Genomic DNA, 25,606 nt, shown 5'->3' on the forward strand with positions numbered 1-25,606 from the left:
TGTTATTAGTAGATTTCTAGCAAACTTTCAAGGTCATGATTGAACAATGTAAGATCTATTATTCTGACAGTCAGTTGGTTAAGGAGAGTTTTGTTTAATGGGCTCTGAAATGATGATTAAATAACTTATGATTGCTTTAGCTAAATTTAGAATCAGGCTATGATGAATGAATAAAGATTGTCACTGATTAATGCTGGGTTAACTCTACTACCTCTAAGTCCAGTTTTTTTTCAGGTTTGGACTGATTTTAAAGATCACATATGAAAAGACACACAGTCACCTGTCCATACACGGAGCACTGGGAATAATTAGAACCAGCTACAGAGAACAGGATCTAACATTAGCAACACACCATTAGCTGCTTAATAAGATGGCAAAACAGTAGATCCTAAAAAAAGAAGACAAAAAAATGGTGCTTGTTTTATTTTCTACCTGGCAAGTAAGGTGCAAACTGCAGAGTAATGGATTATGGAAAATAAATATTCACAAAAACAAAAGTTTTAACTGGAACCACATTAAATTAGAAAGTCAGCTGTGGAGGTGAAGCACTCAGTAGTGAGCAAATACTCCGGACTTTCTACTGGACGCTCCTCCCACAAGACCAACTAACATTAACTGGAGTTCAGTCACAAACAATTCAATTACAGACACAGAAACACAAAGAATATGTAGCAATATCAGGATCTATTAGGAGGAGAAAATACAATTGGTTGCAAAGGCATGCATTTCTTCTTTTTTTAAAAAAATTATGTGCCAAACACAAACACCTCTAGGCAGAGCATCACAAAGGGAACATCCCATAATAAGCTTGTCTATGTGAGGATTTGGAGGCTCCCTGCTCCGGTTTGGCACTGTGGCTTGGAAAAACCCATGAAGGCAAAACGAAAAACAAACAATACCTGGTAATCCTCCTCACCAACATCAAGAAACAAGCCTCAGGTTCATTCAGTTCACAGCCGCTACACAAGTCTGTCAACTGGTCATAAACCAAAATAGATTAAAATACTTGGATCAGACCAAAAGCTACCTCATGAAAGGCAGTTCTGTATGTATGACCAAAAACAAAACTTATTGAAAATTCTGTTCCCCTCCTCGCCTGTGGGGGCGCTGCACCAAGAACCGCTGAAGGTAACAAAACAAAAACCTCAGAAGACAACGTGTGGGCAACTTCCTACTTCATGAAATCAAACAAAAATGGAGTGGCATTAGATTTTAGCCGATGTGGGATTTCTCTTTTGTACTTGGTGATTCTCACGGGGTTGTTGTATTTACCCAGAATTCCCTGTGTTGTAGTCCGCTTCTATACCATGTTTTGTTCCACAACTACACCCTACTTTGTGTTGGTAATGTATAAAAGTACTTTTGGATTATTGGTGTGCTTTGAACATTTCTGACCACCCAGTTGAACACTTATGGTGACAAATTAAAAGAAAAAAAAAAAACAGAATTTGCGTCAAATCCCTTCAACAGATTCTTTAAGTCTTTTAAAAAGTCTCATTGTTTGCTAATTTCCAATTACGTCCCATTCTCAGCATAAAGGAATGTGTTTTCATGCAGCGCTTAAATTAGACACCCCTGCGGCACAACGATATTTGTCAAATTATTGTTAAATTAGAAGAAAGTAATTGTCGTCATTTTAATGCAGCTATTAATTAAAACATCAAGTGTATGTAAACATAACCTGCTATTAACACTGTGACTCTCCATGTTTTATCTTTGGATGACACATTTTCTCACTTTGTCGTTTTCTAATGGCTCTGCCTCTGTTTTCATCAGCTGCCTGCCTTTTACATTCATGCTCTCCTTCTTTCATCCTTTCAGCCACCTTTCCATCTTGCCTACTTTTGATTAAAGGATCCATTTTCCATTAAAGGGTATCCAGAGCGATCTATGGCTTTAAACGCTCTGCAACAAGTTTGTGAAATAACCAATTGTATGTTATAAATTATTAAATTCAGTCACATCTTTTTAATTCTTTCAATTTCAAAAAACTTAAGTGCCACAACTCTTGTTATTTCCTTCAAGTAAAATGAACAAAAAGAAAGCTTCGATGAGAATCTGCTATAATAGCTGTAAATTGCTTAGCTCCATTTAAGAGGAGCAACCAGGTGAGCTCTGGTAAAAAATCCATCTCTGTAGCTTAAGTCAAATAAAGTCAGATTTATTTGTGTAGCACATTTCAGCTACAAGGCATTTCAAAGTGCTTTACAAAAACACAAAGTCGTAGAACGCACATTCAACAACTGAAACATTTTGCCGTCGTTACACATCAGAATGTTTATCCATGTTTCATTTATTAAGTTGCAAAAGAAACTCTGAACAGGTGGGTTTTTAGTCTAGAGTTTAAGGGACTCAGTGTTTTGGCTGTTTTGCAGTTTTCTGGAAGTTTGTTCCAGATTTGTGGTGCATGGAAGCTGAATGCAGCTTCCTCATGTTTGGTTCTGGTTCTGGGGATGCAGAGCAAAACCAGAACCAGAACCTGAGAGGTCCGGAAGGTTGATCCGACAACAGCAGATCTTCCAGGCAGTCAGTGATTTATAAACTATGACCAGTATTTTAAAGTCTCTGAGCTACATGGGGCCATTGTAAGGCCTGTAGAACTGGTGAGATGTGCTCCATCTTCCTGGTTTTAGTGAGAACATCGGCAGCAGCGTTCTGGAACACACTGAGTTTTCCAGCAGACCTGTGAAAACACTGTTGCAGTAATCAGTGCGACTAAAGATAAACACATGGATGAATTTCTGCAGATCAGGGATGTCAAACCTATTATAAAGATTCTGAATGTCCTCAAAGGTCCAGCTGTGCCAGAACACATTGATAAAGCCCATTAGCAAACTGCTAAAACGTGAATAGATTTCTATTTCTGCCTACAGCAATTAAGTTAAATAACATTAAATATATTTTCACATTTGCGTAAATTGGGAGTCTACAGATAAAAAACTGATTAAATTTGATTAATTAAACAATACTAAAGCACAGAACTGTTATTTGGAAGGTTTTATTTACGTGTCCTGCTGGACTTTGGAGGCCCACATAAAAAACATGAGTGGGCCAGATTTGGCCCCCGCTAGAGTCTAGACCAGTGTTTCCCGATTCCAGTCCTCGGGCCCCCTGCCTGCATGTTTTAGGTGTTTCCCTTCTGCCACACACCTGTATTGAATCTTTGGGTGATTAACAGGCTCCTGCAGTACTTGGTGGCTGCAGAAGATATCATGAAATCATTTGAATCAGCTGTTCTGGTATAGAGGCACATCTAGAACATGCAGAGCAGGGGACCCGAGGACTGGAATTGGGAACCACTGTTTTAGACATTAGTCCTCTAATCCTGGAAATCTTCTTCAGGTGATAAAAGGCAGACTTTGTTATTATTATTAAAAACTCATTCAGAATATTTGATCGCAGATGACCACATGAACTCCATCATCTCACTCCTGAGAAACTCCAAATAAAACTTCAAAGGCGAGACAGTATGAATATTTGAAAGTATGTTCGGGCGCTTTCAATTTTTTTTTTTATATGTGAAAGTTTTAGATTTTGTGTTACTTTCACACAATCTGGGGCTAAAACTTGGCTATTCAGTTTGAAAAATAAAAAAAAGGCCTGGAGCAAAGATTTGAGCTTCAAACATGATCAGCACTTATCCGTATTATTTCTGGCAGACAGACGTGGCTGGTGAACACATTTGTAACAAACTCAAGCCCATTTTCACACATCAGCACAGAAGATGTTGCAGGGCAGGTGCTGACAATCTGGTTTAGACTTTTTTTTTTTTTGGCACATTGCTATTCACACATCTGCATCACAGGGGGAGATTTATATATATATGTTTTTTGTTTTTTTTTCCCAGAGTGTTTGAGATGCGCTCTTACAGCTGCAGAATGAGGGGGTGTCTGCTGAGGAGCAGCTGTCTCTGCTGCACACGATGCAGGGAAATCACAGCATTTATTAACATCTCTTAAAGGAAAGTCAGAAGTGCTTTTGTGTTGATAATGAAACAGTGTTTTTGAATGCGTCCAGTGTTGAAGACTTTCTCTTTTTCTGTGAATGTGTTTGAAAGATTTGCAGTTAAGTTCATGCATTGCCTCATCTGCTGACGTGTGAGAGATTTTACGTAGGTTCCAGTGAATGTGTTGACATCTCTGTTTGCCTGCGTCGAACCTTTCCAAACATTTCACTCAATGTGTCTCTGAAACCGAACAGCTTTGTTGAAAAGTTTCTTTCTGCTATACAATGTAATTTTCAGACGTGAGAGTTGAATATTAATTGAGGTCACGAAGTTTTAATGGAAGATAATTGCCTACAACTTATTTTATTTTTTTAGTTACTTAAACTAAAGGATTTGTAATAGTTTATGTTTTATAACTCATGGTGTAAAATAAGAAGTTAAAACAAAGTCAAAAATTAATACAATTTAAGAGGAAATATAAGAAGGTCATTTTCAGTAGATATAGAAATGTGGGTGAGAAATGGCACAAATGTGTAAATTCAAATATTTAGGCATATCTGTGTTTGCTGAGTCCATGAAAAAAAAAAACAGATTTAATGATTTTAGTTTATAATTTAGTTTATTTCTGCTATTTCATACGACCATTATGTTCGAAATACTTTTTTTGCATCACTAAAGTGAAGCGATGTGAAACAGTAAACTCTCAGATGAGCAGCGATGTTCAAACTTCACTTTGCAATTTATTGTAAACTTGCAAACATCAAAAAATTCCAAACATCTGAAAATAATGATTCTTTTTTCTGTCCCCAAACTTTCGCAGGCAATTGAAAGCGTCTGCTTACTTGTTTTTTCAGACTTTCGATGACGCTGATCAGAAGGTTTTCCTCCTTTCCCAGCTCCGTTGTGGTCACTATAAAGTCGACATCATGTCCAAAGTCCTTCCCCCTAAAAATAAAACACAGCGCGTTGTTACGGTATATACTGTTTGATCCTCAAAGGAAAACTAATCCTACTGTAACAGGCAGTAGGCATTAGAGTAGTTTTTAATATTTAGTTTGCTTCCTGTACTAACAAGTCTAATTGTTTCTGCTTGAATTGATGTTTCATCCATCAGTACAGCTGTGTTGAAGGGAGGTTTCAGTCCTGTAAGGTTATCATGACAGGATTACTGTACCTGCTGGGAACGGATGTCAGATAAAACTCAGCAGAACCCCCACAGGAACAGTACGCACACAAAAGGTGCATCAGAGCGTCGCTGAAATCATTCCTCAATTTCTTTGGGCAGACCCAAAAACATTGCATCCAAACTTAATAGAGTTTGAATAATTCATGTTTTTATTTTGAGTCAGGATGTGTTGCATTTAGTAAAAACTGAAGGTGTAAAATAATAACCAAAAAGAGTCAGGAGCAATAAAATTATTTAAATCAAGGTTATTCATGTATCAGATTGGCCTAGTTAAAGTCAATTCATAAAGAAAAAAACTTGAAAATCAATGGCTGATGTCACAGAAGGTTCGGGTCCAATCAGACAAAAAATTTTTAGAAATTTTGCTTCAAGGCGCTGAATACATGAAATGCTTGACTTTTCACATTTTTAATTTGTAAAAATGTTGTGAACATAAAATCACAGTGAAACATATTTAAGTTTGTGGAGGAAAGACGGCAAAATGTGAAAACATTTCGAACATTTTTTGCAGGACACTGAAGTTTCTGGAAACTAATCAAAAGTTAATATAGTTGTTAAAATCCTAAACAAAACTTGCATATTTGAATTATTTATGACCCATAACATTTTTCTACACTGTATAATATTTGAAAAACTTGAAAATTAAAGTCCTCCAGCTGCCAAGTGAAATTTAAGTCAACTGGAAATTTTGTTGTTTTTAACTCAGAAATTAAAGTTCATGAAGTCGATTTAAGAAAAAAACACAAAACAAGTTTCTAAACATTGTTTTATAAGTTTATTAATCTTGAGTTGTGAGTTTTAACTTGACTATTTCACAACATACTAGAAAATACTGCCCTTATAAAACAGATAAGGAGCCACATTTCTGTTATTTTCACTCACAATGTCAAGTTAAAATAACTACTTATTTTTACTTTAGAATAATTTAAATTCTTTTTTCAAATTACAGAAAAATTCTGATCTGGAAAAGAATTTTTTTAAACATCACGATGAATTCAGTTAGTGCATTAAAATAAACATTTGCCTCAATAACACACAAAGTCAGATCAATGTAACGCACTTACATCTCAGGATACACGTGCTGCTAAGCATTCTGGGAAATAGTCCCCACTTACGTCTTTTTCTTCTTTCAGTTTTTTTAAGCGTTAACTTAAAAGTTCTTGGAGGTTGGACAAAATTAATAAAAAATTAACACAACTTACTACTGTAAATTTATTTTTTCACAAACTCACATTTTTGTTGAACATCTAAAACTTGCTAAATTTATTAAAGAGTAGAAGTAGACAACGAAATGCGACTCAAGTGTTTTACAGTGTACAACAACTGTTCTGTTTTAGGAATAATTACATTAAAAAATCTAATCTGAACTGTTTATAGAATTGATCTACAATGATTCACAGGATGGTTTTCTTTCTTTGTAGGTTTCTGGCTGCCATTTAAGTTAGAGGACAGAAAAATAGCAGCTTTAATAGAAATGACGCACGAGGATTTTGTGTGGGGGAAGAAAGCTTATTATGATGGACTTGTCCGCATCAACTTGGCTCTTCCTGCCAAAAAAAAAACAAACAAACAAACAAAAAGATTCATTTCAAGCTGATCATTACCGAGCACACACACATTACACACACTTTCCCACAGAAACCCTTTGATAAACAACAGGCGAAATCCTGCAGAAGTATTCTCCAGTGTCACTGCTACAACAAAGCAAAATGTCAGTGAATGTTGTGGGCGATAGCAGCTCCAAAGCAGCTTCTGCATCCACAAAGCTCTGCGTTTGATCTCTCCTTCCTGCCACTGGCAAATGACTGACGGCAGTCAGTGTGAGTGACATTAAAGGAATGGAGAGAGGCTGAGGATAGCTGCAGGCGAAAGCTTCAAAGGTTCTCACGGCTAAATCAGGTGGCGAGTCAGAAATAAGAAAAGTTTGAGCCCTTACAGTTATGGTGGCATTAATGGAACATTGGGATGAGTCGGCAGAGGATAAAGGGCATAAATCATCATTTTCACAAGTTTGTTTTCTGCCGTTTTGCTCATGCTTGTCGCTCATGAGTTATCTTTGTTGTCTATGAACAAAGTAGGAGACATAAAAAGAATGACAAAGAAACAAACACAAGCAAAAAGAAGCAGAGGATGGGATGTTTAGCTAAAGATATGATATGTCTGCCCTTCATTTTTGAATATTTATTCCACCTGGAAGACAGAAGGATATTTGACTGGTAGGACTTTACTGACTTCTTTCTGTGGAGCGAGAATCGTTCCTCTAATTTAACACGGCAAAGCCAAGATCCTCTGATGTTTCCAGCACGTACATTGTGCTAATGTTGTTAAATTACTTTCACTACTGGCTTCTGCTGTGCAGGCAAAACTCACTCAAGTGTGCAGCTTAAATGTGCTTCATGAATGGAAGAAAAAAAAAAAAACATTCATGTCGCAAGTACAACCTGATCTCTGTGTTTTATTCAGTACCAATCTGTAGAAAAGACACCATGGCATTACATCTTAACTTCTTTTAGGAAAATCTGTCAGATCAATGCAATTATTTAACTTAAGATATTAAAGATGTCTGTTCACGCATTTCAAGCTATTGTTAACATACTGAAATTTTGCACATTTATACAATTCTGTTAACCAAATAAACAGGAAAGGTTACTTGTAAGTTAGTTTTGTGTTATTTCAAGTTTGCTAAGATATTTGCAATAGAAATGAGCGTGACGTCACTTTGCAACGTTTCTATAGCAAAGCAGATATTTTCCTCTTTATTCTTGGCTGAAACAAAGATTCTGCTTGTTCACTGATGCAAAGTGGAAAGTAGTAGCCACGTGTTTCTCAGCACGTGGTGCAACACAGAGCTGAAGAGAAAAACATTTTGAACACCTGGTGTGAATTCAGCATGTCTACTTTTTTATTGCGTGAGGGAAAGTGCTAAATTATTCACAGGTATGCACTAGGCCTATAAAATATACATAGCTATTTACAAATTTCTACGGACGACAAGGCGACATGTATGAATAATAAAGAAGTGGGAAGTGTTGCTGCTGCTGATGGAAAATCCACAGAATGAAGTCATCTGCAGGAGGGAGAGAGCTCAGCTGCACTCAGCTGAAGGTGGAAATCAGAACTATCTTTATTCAATGCTTTGTGATCACCCAGGTATCTGGTGTAAGATGGAAACCCAGACGTCCAGAGTTCAATAGTTCCTCCACTGAGACTTGGGTTAGTTCTCATTATGTTTGGGCCGGTAATGAATTTCTATTAGACAAAATGAAACTACGAGCGTTAAAACCACAAACCCAAGGTTCTCCATAGAGCACAGCTCCCACACCTCGTTCCAAGATTCGTGCCCATATTTACGACAACGACTGAGTAACACACTGACGTGTCAATGGAGAAAGGGCTTAAAGGGAAGTCTTGTGAGTTTTACAGCACAATCAAGTAACTATATCACCGTCATCTGTTGCAAAAATGCTACATGTTGTCTCTTTAAAATCTCCTGCTCTTTCTGAAACTCCGCCTTCAGAAAGTCATCACCAGGCTCCTCTATTAACCCTTCAGCAACGTTTTTAGCAGTGTTTCACTGAGAAGTAGCATGTGTAATGAGCTCAGCGGGTCCACCAGATGTTTGCTAATTGCTGATGGCTAGTCTGAAGGAGCTGAGCGAGGGAAATGTTAGCAACGGGATCTAGGCTCCTTCATTCACAAATGACAACTGTACCGCCACCCATTTGCTCAGACCAAAACTGTGGTAAATTTATTTTTCCTGTTTGTACGTAAAGCAACACGTACATTAAAAGCAGCGACAGACAGACAGACAGACAGACAGCTGTAATCAGTCCATCTTCTCATCTGTATAAATACACCCTCCATGTTCTTCCCTGCAGTTTGTTCTGAACCGGCCACCAGGCAGGAGATCCAGGAGGAGAGAGGCTGCCGTACTGCAGCCGTCGGGCCCGTTAATTTAAGGAGACTTATTGGTCAGACATTATCATCAATCAATAGAATCTCCACGGAGCAAACTTAAAACTTGGATGTTATACTGCCAACACTTGGTAACAACTCAGAGGCAGAAGTGAGAGTGTTGTGCAACATAAATAATCACCCGGCCGAAACACGGTGCGCTAAATAATAGAATATAATTTACTGAAGTTTTGAGGTAGATAATTTGCCCCAAGATAATTGTGATAATCGAGGTACCTGAATCATTCGAGGAATCGTTACAGCCCTACTGTGAACCATGACCTCATGCATAAGAGCTGACTCATGTCCTGGCTGCTTCATCACTCACAGAAGATCATGACTCAACACCGCCAACAAGATCAGTGATCAGGGACAGACCTGGCAGAGTCCAACATTCACTGGGAACGCGCTCAAGAAGCTAAGTCACCAGGAGCAATGTGTTGACTCCGGCTCTGTCTGATTTCATGGAGGCAACATGAAGCCATGGAGACACACCAAGTACTTTGGATCGTACATTAAGGCCAGACAGCTTGTTTTGCTCTCCCCTCCTGTGAGCTGATAATAGAGTTGGGCCGAACAATCATGACACCATGAATTAAGCCGATAAGGAATCCTTATCTGAGCTGCTGTTGCAGGCAAACAAAGCACAATATTCAGCCCCTGTTTGAGGCTTTGGAGAGCAGATACCACCGCCCCCCCACCCCTCTCATCAGTGTCACTTTGAGTTAATATTCCAGACAATCTGATGTTACACAAGATCCACAGCAGGGAATCGCCGGCAACATGCTGAAATAAATACAGCGCTCCACTGACACAGTGCGAGCCTTTTCACGCAGAGGGCTGGTAGAAGATGTATTTTCACGCCTAATCTATTTTTAATCCCCCCTCCACCCCAACAAAACCGCTTTTAAGGCTTGTCACCCGCCTTCCACAGCTGTCCTTTCAATAAGCCTAATGTCAGTGGCATCAACAAATCCCCGCCATGCTGCTCTCCTCTGAAGTGGATGACAACTCCAGCCTATGAAGTACAGCCCTTATTTTGCAAAAGTTTTGGGAGCAGAGTTATTTTCTGTGCATCTTATCCAGAGATAAAAGACGCGATAGAGCCGAAAATATCTATCCGAGGAGCTATACGATATACTGTACTTGTAGGTTTTGACAAGGGCTATTGGCCACAAAGCTAATGAGAGTCTCAAATTATAGTTTATTAAATCAAGCTTTGACAGTACGTTCAAAAAGATATCTGATATATACCACTGCAGAGAATCAGACGATTATTAGTGGAGCAGCTTGGAGCGTTTGAACTGCTCCAGGCGTCGTCTGCTTTTGAGCAAGAACATGCTAAATTAGTGACTGATGGAGTAAAAGCCATTACTTTTCAGCTACATCTCTGCATGGCTCCAGTGAAGTCTCATGTGACTCCTGAAGTCTGCATAAATCTAAAGCGAGGTAAATGAGTGCTTCATCTGGTCGGGTTTAAATCCGTAACGGCTCACTCACAGGCCCCTTTACGCTCTGCAGCGAGCTGCTGGCCCATAAATCTTAAGTAGTTCCTCCCCTTCATTCTTGATGTTAACTATCCATGATGCGTTAATCACTTTCCTCAGCTCATTTTACAACACTCCCTCATCGAGGAGCCATTATTTACATAATCAGATATCCCGCCAGCTGTCATCTGTCCTTCTGTAGATTAGGGATGTTTTTTCTTCCTCCTCTGGCAGTGTTTGATGCGGTATTAATTTGAAAAAGCTGTACACTTTCTTTGTGTATACTGCAGTACAGACGTTTTGACAAAAATGCAAATGTTAAGAGTGTAAATAGAAATTCAGCGTTTCAAAACTTACCACACTTTAAAGTGAACCAGGATTAGTTGAACACGTTGGTCTAAATATGCTGTAATTTTCCTATGAACTAAAAACCTCATAATTAATTCAAAAAATTTACATCTTTATTATATTTTTCACCCATGGAGATGGGCATTTTTTCCCCAGAAGACACATTTTGATCCATTCTGAACTGGAACATATGGAGTAAACACAGGAAGGCTAATTTCACCTGAGTTGCTGTTTATCATGTTGCCTTTGACTGGCGTAATTTTAGGTCACTGATGGCTGTAATTAAAAATAATAATAATTCTGGATCGCTTCCTACACAAAAAAACAAAAAACAGAAGAGTGCAGTGGGAGAGAACCGGACAAATCTTCCAAAGGTCCTACATTTATGCTCTCAACATTTCTCTCCAGAAGACTTTGAGTCATTTGTAAGAGCAAAACCGACAAAGGCTCTAACAGGTGATCGTTACCATAACGAGCTAAAAATAAATGCCATGCTGACAGTTTTTATCCACAAAGCGCCTATGACATAACACCGGGCTAAAGAGCGAAAAACGCTGGGAGAAACATCTGACAAGCAGTTCCTGTCTCTTAAATGCTAACGGAGCTCTGCTGTAGCAGTACCGGTGGAACTACTGCCGTTTACGTTCGAACAAAGACCGGACCCAAAGCTAATCAAGTACTTACCGGATCCCGAAGTCTGACCAGAGGTCTCATTGTTTCATTTAGGAAGCTGAAGGTAGTAGCAGCAGCAAAACACCAACTTCTTGCCCCGTTTGGTCCTCCTCACCTTCATTACCTCTTGGGATTTCTACATTCACATTGACTTCAACGAGCTCCGGTTCAAATTAAAAAGGCTTAATGACGTTATTCGTCACTATGTTGGCTGGACGGAGCTAGGCAGTTGGACCTTTAGACATCATTTACCAAGAATGCATTTGTGTGTCAATATTTTATTAAAATTTATAAAAACCAAAAAGCCAACAGTATTGTTACTGTATTGTTTTTATATCTAAAATCAACATTTCTCAAATAAAGTCTATTGTTACAGCTAATCGTGAATCCTTTTAAAGGGTTGGGAAAAAAAAACAAGCTATAAATATTTCTATGAATAAACAGCATGCTACTATTATTTAGCGATTGTGATCATTTTAGACTAAGCAAGTTGCTTTATTTACATTTAAAGCTCAATGTGAAGTTATTTTCTGCTGAGCAGGAAAACCAGATCTACGTTAGAATATGAAGCATGAACCTTTCTAGGGTTTATGGAGGAAAGAAGAGAAAGTGTATATTATGTTTGTAGCCCAGACAGCATTAAAGGTCATCAGCTAAGTCGTTGCAGCTCTCTCACCCCCCGTTGAGAAGCAAGTGCATGTCCTCACTGCCAGACTGCGCTTTGAATTATTTACCTCACACGCTGCTGGGTTATGGCTGGATTTTTACAGCGCCACAGAGCAGAGTGCTCCGTGCTCACTCAGGCACAAAGCAGCGCACATAAAAAGAGAGCAGCACAAAGAGGTGGGAGCGGAGGGAGGTGTTGTCTGTGACCAAAAAGTTGCACTCAGCAGGTTGCTTTACAAGAACACTCGCCATGCGCCCTGATACTGACAATGTAATGCATTTGAGTGACCTAGACTCGCAGCGGAACAGGACTGACCTGCTCTTTTTTCCTTTAAAAAGACCAAGAATCCAGTTTCAAAGCCAAACTAACTCCTTCAGTTACTGCTCTGACAGAAGGTAGCAGGGAATATTCAAATGGGAATCAACACCTCCCGAGACCCGCGTTTTCCTGTGCATAACAAAAAAGGTATTTAAGAAAAGCGGCGGGAAGAAAAAGGCGGAGGCGCTGTTCTATTTCATCTACAATTTCAACGCTGAAAGAAGGAGACAAGCCTTGTACCTCCGAAAGCCACCTGTCAGCGCTAGTATGGCGTTCGGTGTGATCACATGGACAGCCTCGTCAATAATGTTCCCCACGGCCTCTGCCTCCGCTTTACTGACAGCCCTGGAGATGTCTCCATAATGCAGAAAACCTGCAGGGAAAAGACCACATGGTTATTAGTCTGGCAGCTAGCCATCAATCACAGCCATTTGCTCTGGGGAAGCACAGAGTCAGGGTGGATTAAAAGTAAGGTAGAAATGTGATACGCTCCGCTTGTTGATAGGAGCCGACTAACAGCGTGGTCCGGCTGCAGACACAGGAGGATTACTGTATCTACAAACTGTTCCTAATTATAATTGATGCATTGATGATTATCTCATTTTATGCATCTCACTTTGCATTTTCTCCCGTCTTTGTGCCACTTAAAAAGCACTTAATTCTCCTTTCTTTTCCTCAGACGAACAGCGATGCACCTCCAATTAATTACAAAACCTTTAATGATTTCTCTGTCGGTGCTGCAGAAAATTAATGGGTTGGCTCTTGTTTCTGCTCAGTAGAGATTTCCAGAATGCAGCGAGGCGATTAGGGTTCAAAGACATTTTCCACTTCAAAAACCTGCGACATTTCTCCGTTCAAAGTGACGAATCCGGCGTTCCGAACGATGGATTGTGACCGTTTTGATGGACGTGCCTGTCAGCATTATAAACTATTGAATGGAGTTTGAAATGAATGGCAACCTGTGAACACTGCAATTTGAGGTTTTCAATCACCCCGGTCATGAAGTGCAACACGATGTGCAACTGGCAGCATCTTTTGGAAAGCGATTGAAAAGCTGCGTGTCTGTGTGATTTATCCACCTGCAGTTCCATACTGAACTATACACACAGATTGAAATGATGCATAAGTATGAAGTGTAAAGAAAACAATTCATAACTTTCACCATTTTTAAAGGCAAAGGAAGAAAATAATTAAAGAAACAAAGTAAACTCCCACCATTGGCTTTTGAAATCAGGTTCCAGGGCCAATTCAACACTCAGTCAATATCTCATAACCACGAATCAATTAATCACATAATAAAATTTAAAAAGCTCAATAGTTTCCATTTGGGTCTCCCTTTCTTCCAAAGACTAGATGATAAATGTCTTCAATGTGACAAAATTCTCGCTGGTCTCAACAATTTTGTTTACAAAATTCTGTTTCCATGTTATTTGTTGTTTTGGGTGTTTGTTTTAAATATTTAAAAATAAAATCTGTTTCAGTGTTAAATGTTTCTTAGAAATAAAAAATTATATGATCTTTGATAGCATGTGCTTGAGTTATTATGGAAAATGGTCTCCAAATAATAATTTCTGGAACAATTTATTATCCAGCAAAATGTGACACGCCTACACTGCAAAAACACAAAATCTTACCAACCATTTTTGTCTAGTTTCTAGTCTAAATATTTTATTATACTTGAAATAAGACAAGACTAATTCACAACTAACTTTACAGTAAGATGCAGGAGCTTGTTTTAAGTCAATAACGCTTTAATATTGATAGAAAATACTAGTTCCACTCACACTTTGTTTCATTACAACAGGGGAAAAATATCTAATAATCTGCCAGAGTACCAACAGTAACAGCAGAGGACAAGAGGCTAGTTTTTATCAGGCTAGTTTAACAAGTTAATTATTAGTTTAAGTTAAGCTTCCACCAAATCAGCCGTTATTTGTTATGTAAATTATTATTATTTCTTTTTATTAGCACTCGTTTGACGTTTTTCCTGTTGCACATCAAAGCACCTGATGCAGTGCAGCGACGCAGCCTGACATGCGCAGGAGGTTAAATGCTGCACTTGGCTAGCAGGAGGAAAGACGAATTACACTATCATCCAGATGTCAAACATTTTTCTTTGTTAATTCACGTTTCATAAGTTATATATTTATACCGGTGACTGAATGATATGTCTTTTTCTTTTTACCGTGGAAAGTTGATTGGTCAATATGAGTCGAAATAAGATGCAGTTGTGATGGTTTTGTCTTGGTTGTTTGTTTTATTTGACTCATTCTTTTTTTTTATTTTGGATTTTATTTTCTTGCAAAGGGAGGCCTTTTGGAGCAGACTGTGCAGAGAGCTCTCTGCTGTTTCTTTTGATTTCTCAGACCTGGCTCCTGTTTTATTTGATACACCGATAGAAACACACAACGCTGCACAAGCTTTAACTAAATCAGTCAAATTACTTCCAACTAAATCAATCACCAAACGTGTCTTCTTCACTTTGCAATTGGTTCATGTTTAGATGATGGATTGAACACAACTTTATGAGGTGTTCAAAGTTTGGGGTATTGTTTTAGATTGCCCTGGATTTTACTTAGAGGTATTAAAGTAAAGGGGGTTGAATATAAATGCAGACTTATAATCACACTAAACTGCTTCATGTTCATCAGAGGAAATCTTCAACAGACAGAGGATTGCAATGTAAGATCAAAAAGTGTGACTACCTCTGTATAAACCTCTTACAGTTTAATTGAGATACAGTCACTGTGGAAATTTAACGATTAGGCTGTCGAGTGTTTTTTGGAAGCAAGCTTGTATTGAATTCCCTGATCTATAATTTGCGAAGTGGTTTTCTGAAGACGGGGGAAATTTTTGACGCACCACTTTGCTGCATCCGGTTCAGATGAATGCCGGGCTGCGCCAGAACGTCGCTGAACGAGCGAAGCCCTCCGCGGTACCACTTCTCGGCTGTTTTAGGTCCAACCCCAAACACGCTCGTGAACAGCTGCCAGGGAATGAGGTTTGATTGAAATGACTGGAAAAAAGCAAATGAACGACTAACTGAAGTTGGTTTTCATTTACCAACCTTGAGAGTTTGACACCTTTCATCAGAGAGTATTTTCTCAACCTCAAACGAGCGGCCATATTGAAGGATCTCCTGTAAAACATAAAAGTAAATGAGATTGGAGAGAAAAGATCTGTTTTCCTGGGTTTCTATTTTCTGTCTGCTGTCAGCAAATGCCCTCAAATAGCTGCTCATTTGCAAACCATTTTCACTTAAATCAGGTGTCGTCATTTCCATTTTGTTCCCAGAAATGACATCTTTGTTGCTGCGAAACCTGGGATTAACACCAGCTTAATGACAATCGTTAAACTCCCTGGGTGACGGTTTTCTTTCCTCAGACTCCATTATTTGCTCCAGATGAAATCGTCTGCACTTCCATTTTAAACGTCGCCGTTGTGTGAACCAAGTGGCAGTTACCTGGCTAGTATTAAAAAAAGGATTGAGATTGATATGTTTTTCAATTCTGCAGGGCTTAGTGCTCATTTTAAGCTTGAGCATAAAGGAAAGGCAACCAGCATGGATGAACTATTGATCCAAAGGTTGAGGCTGTGAGTACAGAGCAGTGTGCAGCAGCCTTCACTGCTCAGCCAAGCATCCAACCGTCCACCTCTGCTTTTCAAGCCTCCAGCTAAGGCCAACCTCAAACGGGAGGATAATGCTTCACCACACTTCCTGCTCCAGGAAAGATATGCTCCTTCACAAGCGCAGTTTCTGCCTTACACACATTCATCCCCACGCTTCCCTCAGCGCCTCCTCGTTTTTATGTCGCTATGCTTATGTCCTCTCCACACTCTGGATGCTCAGTTGTCAGCGAGGAGCTCAGTCGCCGCTGATGGTGTCACTGTGATGTTCACAGCCACATCAAGCATTTTGTTTCTTTCTTTTTTAACTCCATTCGGCTTCACTTTGTTTGTCATGTCATGTCATTTCTCTTGTTTTCGCGAGGCAATCCGTTCAAAGAGACAACACTGGGAGCGCAGAGCTGGGAGTGAGGTGGGTGTCTGCGTCGCACACAAACAACAAAGATGAGAGGTCATCCGCAGACTGTCTAATTTGGTCTCCGCGGCACATTTATGTTACTTTGTTTTATAATTCTGCCTTGGCGCTGACAGCTCTGACAGATCTGGAGGCCTGCTCTTAGACCCACTGTGATGATGTTAGGTTTAACGTGTCAGAAAGTTGGATTGCCCTTTTTTAACTTTCTCATCTGCAGGGACTCTGCGCTCCCTCCACGCAAACTTTCTCTGACAAGCTGCCATGATTTCCGACCTGAGCTTGACAAAGTGAGAGGATGAAGTAACGTTAGCAGACTGTTTTCTCCTGCGGTGTGACCCGTGTGTACTGGTGAGAGTTTATAAATAAGCTTCAACAAAACTGTACAGTACATTTATCAACACCCTGGAAAGTTGTTTTAAAAGACGCCTTAAAATGAATTTATTATTTATTGCAACAACTTCAGGTCACACAAAGAAATGAAAAGAAAATTTTAACCTTTATTTTCAAAACATTTGAGTGAATGTTATGAAATATTACTGCAGCATAACTGGTACAGGAAGGAGCATCACTCCACTTCTTTTGCCTGTCTGTCCAATACATTTGATTACACTGACCTCAGTAAAATTGGTTTTACCAATTCGCCATTGTAATAGTTACCTGTCATATACACAGTGTCCTTTTGCTGTAAAAATCTAGGGCTGGACAGATTCCTCAAATGATTCAAGTACCTCGATTATTATAATTACTCAAGGAAACTTACCTGCCTCGAAGCTTCACTAAATCATTTTATTGTTTAGAGCACCGTGTTACGGCCGGGTGATTATTTATGTTGCACAACAGTCTCACTTGTGCCTTTGAGTTGTTGACAAAAGCTAACGTCCAACTTTACGTCCTCGTTTTCTTTTCCGTTTTAATTGATGACATTTTAATAATTACATACTGCATAGTTACACAGATAACACCAAACTTTACTGAGCTGGATCTACGACAGGCAGGGAATTCATAAGCTTTAAATTCCAGAAAACTGTAAAACACTGAGTTCCTTTAAAACACTGGCTCTCTCATTTTCTGGGCTCCCCATATGAATTGCAACAAAGTCCCCTCCAAAATAGGAAAAAAAAAATCAACTGGGCACACATCATTCAACCAGACATAAACCAATACTCATATTTTGTTTTCAAACTCCACTGGATATTTCACATTTCAGGTTGCAACAAAACAAACTACAAACCATATGTACAGTGAAACACCTTTGTGTAACTTTTTGGTTTTTATTCATGCATCCATACCGCTTCCCGAGCCCCCCCACCCCGCACCCCCCTCTCCCTGTAATGGCACTGCGCTCCACTAGGGGGCGCATCCCACACTTTGGGAACCACTGCTTTAAATCAAGGCTAGAAGCCCATTTGCTTAAAGCTGCCTTTGGTCAATCAATCAATCAAATTTTATTTGTATAGCGCATTTCAGCAGCAAGGCATTTCAAAGTGCTTTACACCAAATCAAACACAAAAACACAATGCAACATAGAATCAACAATAAAAACAACATCAAGTCAGATTCCGTCAATAAATTTGCAATTGATTACGTTTCAAATACAACTCTAAACAAGTGGGTTTTTAGTTGAGATTTAAAGGAAGTCAGTGTTTCAGCTGTTTTACAGTTTTCTGGAAGTTTGTTCCAGATTTTTGGTGCACAGATGTTAAATGCCGCTTCAATAATGGTCAATAATTACTGGAACATTGATTAATTTTACTCTTTATTCCAACATTTGTGACGATGACATCGGATGATTTTGATGATGACATTTAAGAAAATGCAACGTTTGATACTTGTTTATTGTTTTTGTGCTTTCATCATGTAAAGCATCTTCACTTGCTTTGCTGCTGAAATGTGCATTACAAGTAAACCTGTCTTGGTGTTTTTTATGCCGCAGGGAGACAGAGGATGCTTTTTAGTTCAGAATAATTACCGGACATTTAATAAAAACGCTGAAAGTTAAACTTGATTTTTCTTTATTGGGAAAAAAAAACTTGTTCAGATTTTATTTTTGAAATCCTGTTGATTGATGTTTAATAACAGATTCCCTGTGTGGAACCTGGACATGCAAGCTCTGCTGGGTTAAACTCGCCTCCTTTGTAAATACTTTCTTTACACCTTCAAACATTGCTGTGATTTTCAGTCCTGGAGTTTCATTTGGAGTGTGCCAAAGTATTTCTCTCTGATCAAGGCTGAACTGCCTTTTCTTGTTTTGCACCTTGCTTATGGAGCAACCTTCTGAAGACTCTGGCGCTTAAAGTCTCCCTGGGAGAGTTAAAGGGTATTTCAGAGTTTTGTAGCTAACAGTGCTGGTTTCTAAGCTGAATATTCCTGTTATGTTTCATAGTTTTACTTTATGCATTTTGATGTAGATGTCAAACTTGCAGCTCAGTCAATGCTGTCTTAAATAAAACATTTAATTTCGGGGCGTGCTCCGGTGGCGTAGGGGGCAGCGCGCCCCACGTTTGGAGGTCCTCAGTCCTCGACGCAGCCATCGTGGGTTCGATTCCCGGACCCGACGACATTTGCCGCATGTCTTCCCCCCTTTCCTGTCAGCCTACTGTTGTTTAAGGGACACTAGAGCCCACAAAAAGACCCCCTGGTGGGGAAGAAGACAAAAAAAATTTAATTTCAAAAAGTTCTCGATATATGAATGTTAATTTTTTTAAAATCCTTGAAGCATTCTTACAATTTTACTTTGCCCTTTTTAAAGTTAATTAGAAATGAGTGTAGCCTCTCTTCAACATGGGAAAGACAGATGTACATGAATCGGAGAATGGCTACAAGAACAGAGCTTCTTGACTAAATTCCCAAATATCAGATCTAATCTCTATTTAGTAAATTTGTTCGGGATGCCAGGAAGGAAACAGTGGTGAGCAAAGTTCAAGAAATAACCCAAAACTCTTGATGATCTAAGATATTTTGTGCAAAGAGGAATATTTGTGAAATGTTATAGCTTAAAACTGAGGATTGTCCTGTTGGCAAGAAATATTAACAGTGGGAGCCCCAATAACAGCACTACCAATAATATTTGTTTATGAAACGTCCAAACGGAGCTATAAATATTTTTATTACGACGCTCATTATGAGCCGTCGCTGCAGTCCAGACCCCGTCTGCACTGGTTTAAGTGTTTTTATGTAAATTTATCTCTCATGTGTTTTTATTTGTGCCTTTAAACGTCATGCAAATCATGTTTTTATATTTTTCAAACTTTGGATTTGTTGTCAAATGTAGTAACCAGCGCTGAAAGTGTTCTGCTTTGTCATTAACAAAATATACATATGGAGTGCATATAGTAAAGATTTTGAGATTTGTGTGTTTGGGTCTGTACTGATCAGATCATCACCATCAACTGGCTTTGTGTGCTTGTCATATTTGCACGTTTCCATCTTCCTGTGTGTTGTTTATGTGTAGCCTTTTTCATCCTCTACTGTCCAACTCGTGCAGCAATTTGGGCCTAAATGACTGTAATTATTGTGTTTGTATTCATTTTACAGAGCAAGAAACTCAACAAACTGTGCAGTAACCAAGAGGACAGCTGCACTTTCACTCAAAGTCAATTATTGTTCATTTTATTTCTGCCTTCTTCCACACAGAAAGTGCTTCATGCATGTCCTCTACATACTGTGTAATTCTATACGCTAAATTTATAATGAATTAAATAGATTTCAGTTCAACATAAATCTCTCAAACACTTTGACATCACATTTGTTACGAATGAGCTCTACACAAATAAACTTGAATTTTTAGAGATCTGATTTCTTCTAAGCTTGCTCAATTACTAAGAAATGAAAAATTTCTGAAACTAGAAATTGAGAAAAGACCAAACAATATTTGAAATTGATTAGCAGAATGGTTCTGCACCCTGATCTTCCAGATCCATGTTGTAGATGTTTTTCCTGCCAGCACATTCCTGGTTTCTGGAACACTTAATGGCATTCTGAGGAAGTAATTCAATCATTATTTTAGACAACAAAAACACGTGGAACAATTAATCCTGAGGACCAAAGCTGAGAACCACAGCATTCACATGTTTCCATTCCGTTTGTCAATATTTTGCTAAGGTTAAAAAAAAAATAAAAAAATTGCAATTGTGATGTTTCCATTAGAGAAGGAATGCAATTAAAATCCCACGAGAAAAAGTTTGTTCATTAAAAATACGCCACACCGTCATCCTCCAACTACTTCCTGTTCTCTTCTTCTTGGTTTGCACCAATGGCAGCATCCGGTTGTCGAGCATGTGACTGGTGCGATGCACAAAAAGTGTTGCTATTGCAGTTTTGCAAAATTAACCAATTTTGATAAAAACCAAAAACCACCTCATCCTTTTTCATCGACAAACAACAATTTACATGTTTCGGTGAAGCAGATTTATTTTCAAAATGTCAAATTGCTGCATATTATGGTCAATGGAAACACAGCTGATGAAGAGTTTGATCATCAAGCCAAACATGAATCGTTGCTGCAAAGCACAACGCTTTGCAACCTAAAATCTCTTAGGTTTTGTTTCTTCTTTTGGCTTTTATCAGTTTTTCTCTAGGACTCTGGCCTGCCGGCTGGCAGGGCCGCTCCATAAACTAAGTTCTTTGGTGGTTTATTTTGTGCAAGAATGCAGAAAACAAAGAGGGTTAAAGGGTTAAAGAAAGCTCTGAATACTTGAAATGAGGCGTCAGAACGGTTTAGAAGGCCAAAACCAGAAGCCAGCTGCATTGTGAGACAGAGCTTTGACAGACTGACAGGCGCTCGCTTCAACGCAGGCTGCTTTGTACGTCAACAGTCTGAATGACTTTAACAAAGCAGTCTGAGCAGCAGCAGTGATCAAGGTTAACAGGAGGCAGAGGCAGAGCGCGGTTCGGCCTTCATGGTGTCTAAACCACGGCTCCCCTCCCCACGGCTTTCATAACCGCTCATTGTGATTTTGCTCTACGTCACCCCATGTGTGCACTGAATGATTGTTGCTCTTTCTCTGGGACATTGTGACTACAGCGACTTGACCTTGTGCAATCAAATCTAAATCCTCAATAAATTTTCAACATAGAGAAGCGTTTTTTGCGATCTGTTCTCCAATGAACGAACATCAGAGTTGTTTTTAAGATCAACAATAGACTTTATCTAATAGGTAACAGGTTCTTTCACACAGATTTAGGATTTGCTTGTGCCATCATTTTAAACCTTCAGTTTGAATTTAATCTCATTATTTCTGTTTGGTATTAAAGTTTTTCTTATGATCTGAAACATTCATATGTGACAAAACTGAACAAACCTGTTAAAAAAATACTTACAACTGAAAGAAAAACTAAGAAAAATCAATAAAAAATTCCCTCTAACTTATCAGAGAAAACCATAAACAGATTTAAAATAAATAAATAAATAAAAAATTTCAATCAATGTATCAGTAAAGGAAGGCTTTTCGTTTAGTATTACACTATTAAACATCTATCTTAATTTAATAATTGATCGAATAGTGATGCAGGAGTCAGAGATACGGTTTAAAACTAGAACCATGGTTTTCTACTTCTAATGAATTATTAAAAACACACTCAAGGTCATATTTTACTACAAAACACAACTGTTCCTTTGGATCCTTCATCACCGCTGATAGAATCACACGCATCAGCAAAACCACTGACCACTCTCTGCTCTTTTCCTACGATTTGATTCCTGACACTAAATTAGCAAAGAAACTAAACAGAGGAGAAAATCTTACTCTGAGTGGCTGATATTTTCAATTAATGTTATTCTGAAATGGTAAAAGATAAACATTTATGGACCGGAGCTCATAGAAACGATCCTCTCTACACTAATATGAAAGAATAATCTTATTCATTACATCACAAACCCTGGGTGAAAAGGGAAAGGGTTAAAAAATCTAACCAAAATCAAATTCAATACAACTACCAGGAAATATAACTTAGGAAAATTGTGTGCATGTAATTTAGTCTCAGCACCAACGCAGCTTAAAGCTTTCCTGAGTAGTTTTTTGTTGTTGTTGTTTTTGTAAAAAAGTTCTTATTTCTACTGACATCAACTATCAAGTGGCTGGTAGTTTTCATGTTTATTACATGTATTTGGGGAGTTAAAACAGAACTATCCAACCAAAACACAGTTACAGTGAAACAGTGAACCCAAGTGCAGCTACCTGCCCCGACATTCTTCAAATTAAATTAAACTGGTGTCAACAATAATTTTTCTATGTGCTCCTATCGTTTTAAAGATACTAATACATGTTTCCAGAGGTCAAAGGTCAGCCAGCCAGTCCACAGCTGCAAACAACAACAACAAAAAACAAAATACACACTGCTGCAAAATCAAACAAAACATTGTGCTACATAAACATTTATTATCTTAAAAATTAACAAAAATTTCTGCTGCACAAACGTTTGATACAAATGTCATTTGATTTGAAGTAGGAGGAGCGATGAGAAAGTGTCTGTTTCAAAGCTCAGTTAGCACGAAGCAGCAAGTCTCTCTGGGTCTTACCTTGATGACAGCCTTGGTATGTTCACCCAGGCATGGCAGGTCCTGTGTGGCCCCGACACACCGCACGGCCCAGGGAAGACTCTTCAGGACGGAGGCCGCCCTCCTGAAGGCCAAGCACCGTCCCTCAATGTCATTGAATTCGTAGTTTTCCGCCAGAACTTCAAACGCATCCTAGAGGGATGAAGGCAAGGACAGGTGAAAGCAGGCTGGAGGATAATGTAGGAGAGAGGAGCAGCATTTTCCTCCCTCCGTAAGATACGACATATTAACCATTGTGAAGCTTTAAAAAGAGAGGGGCCGATAAGAAAAGGAGAGAAAATGAGGTCGCGCAAAAAATATGCCAGGTGAGGATTTTCTTCACTCAACCATAAAGGAAAACCAGACAGAGATAACTGCACGCTCCATTTCACTCCTCTGTCTTCAGTCTGTCTTTTCTCCATCAGTGTCCCTGTCTAGGACCTTCTGCATGCTGCTTTTCTCTTGGATGACCACACACACACACCCCACACACACGCACGCACACCCACACACACACAGATACAGGAAACAGTTTCCAGTCATTTTCCCCATGTTTGCAAGAGGCTCTGTGGTGATAGTACCTTCTTTTTTTCCAAAGGTAGAATCGAATGTTAACATGAAACATCCACAGCCAGGAGCCAAAATTTTAAATTTTTCAGTGATTTTACCAGTCGTGGTACAAAGTAAGTGAACCGTTTATTAAATCTGTGGCTTTAAAGAGCTAATAATTTTAATCAAACCTGAAGAGTACAAAACAAAAGTGAAGTCAAAATAGAAAGGGAGAAAAAAAATTTTCATATCACATTGGACTCAGAGAGAGACGTTCAAACTTTGGCACTGTCCAGTTCAGGGTTTCACAAAAATATCAAGTTATATCAAAGTCTTATTTGTAACACCCCTCACATGTTTTTGTGATTATTTTTTATTTAATTGTACAATAATTACAATGCTTTTTACTCTTTTAGTTTAATTTCCTACTTGTTTCATGATTATCTTTAACACTTTGCTTGATCTCTCACTGTATAAAAAGTACTTTTCAAATTGTATATTTCATGTTTTTTATGGTTCCTGTTGTATTTTTATGACCCAACAATGTGGCGCAACAAAATCTGCCACTTTCTGACCAACTCCAAACTAATACAAACTGGCAGCCATCTTGTTTTCGGTCATTTAGCATCACTCCTAGTTGTGCTGGAGAATCCGTGGCTTTGGGGAGATGAAAGCAGAAAGACATGAGCCAGTGAGGAGAACCACCATAGAGCTGTACTTAATAAGTGACGCTGCCTCATGAGAAACATCTCTAAGGTGACGCAAAAGGATTTAATGAAAGAACAGATTGGACTTATTGAATTATTTCCAACGGGCAGAGCTTTCCAGGAGAAGACAGCAGCTAAATATCGAGTCCAAAAGGTTCTTGGAAATAAAACACCAAGTGGTTTTATTTATATCCAGCTGCTTTTAAATATAGATTCAAAACGATAATGCATTCAAATTTTAAATAATAAAAACAAGTTTTAAAGGTGACATATTATGCTTTCTTGAGCAGGAAAGGATAGATCTGTGGTCAATATTACACATATTCATTACATTTTTTACATAAAATTATTCATAGATAATGATGTTAGTCTGGTCAGTTCTGCCAACTCTGAGCTGTTTTAGGGAGTTTGTCTCTTTAAATCCAAATAAGAAGAACTGGCCACACCCCCTTCCCCCTGGTCTCAAAGTTTACACTCACATGAAAATGATGAACAATTATACAACCGTACATCTTTGAAAAGCAGAAGTGGAGCCTCCTGCACAACCAACAAGAGTGGTTTCTGGATGGCAGGTCAACAACAAAACACTTGCCTCTTCCAGCAGCCATTATCCAGCGCATACAGCAGCTGATCAAATGTCCTGGAGCTCAGCTTGGGTTGCTAGGTAACAGGCTGGGCTTCTCTGCGGTTGCTAAGTAACGCCTGATTTGAAATGGCTCCTTCTACAGACACTAAAAAATATAAACTTCTTACCAAAAAACAGCTGGGCGGTTGTTTTAAGCACCTAATAGTCCTAATAGTCTGCAATTTCCAGGAAAAGACAGCTGCTAAATATAGAACAACAAAAAGAGTGTTGGAGGTGGACATAAAGTCAAGTTATTAATATCCAGCTGCCTTCATGTACAAAAGAAAAAGCAATAAAGGGTTTGAACAGAAGGTTATAATTTGGTCCATCTGCACACTGCAGCGATTCTAACGTGTCATTTTTAACTGGCATGTCTCTGTCTCCTCTCAAATTGCTCATTTTTGAAAATCAGGTTAGTGTGTGGTTGTTCCGTTCCCCCCAACAATTTATTTTTAGGTTTTATTGTTAGCGCCACAGAACAAAACGTCCCCACCATCATTCAGGTGTATTAGAAACAGAACAGAATCTGCTGTGTTCATTTCTGACATTTTACTTTCCATATTAGAAAAA

General features: G+C 38.8%; 1 protein-coding gene across 3 annotated transcripts in view; it reads right to left on the reverse strand.

Moving 5' to 3' along the window:
- The window catches only part of dntt (deoxynucleotidyltransferase, terminal), a 133,069-nt gene that overhangs the window by 50,087 nt on the left and 57,376 nt on the right, over nt 1–25,606 (reverse strand). For all 3 annotated transcript variants that reach the window (XM_044135928.1, XM_044135930.1, XM_044135929.1), the window contains exons 4-8: nt 23,138–23,308; nt 15,646–15,717; nt 15,441–15,564; nt 12,819–12,951; nt 4,789–4,891 (exon numbers count right to left, since the gene is read on the reverse strand). In XM_044135928.1, the coding sequence (XP_043991863.1) occupies nt 4,789–4,891; nt 12,819–12,951; nt 15,441–15,564; nt 15,646–15,717; nt 23,138–23,308 (603 nt within the window). The remainder of the gene's footprint in view (nt 1–4,788; nt 4,892–12,818; nt 12,952–15,440; nt 15,565–15,645; nt 15,718–23,137; nt 23,309–25,606) is intronic.

The sequence above is a fragment of the Gambusia affinis genome, linkage group LG13 (genome assembly GCF_019740435.1).
Source record: "Gambusia affinis linkage group LG13, SWU_Gaff_1.0, whole genome shotgun sequence".
In the NCBI taxonomy this organism is placed as follows: Eukaryota; Metazoa; Chordata; class Actinopteri; order Cyprinodontiformes; family Poeciliidae; genus Gambusia; species Gambusia affinis.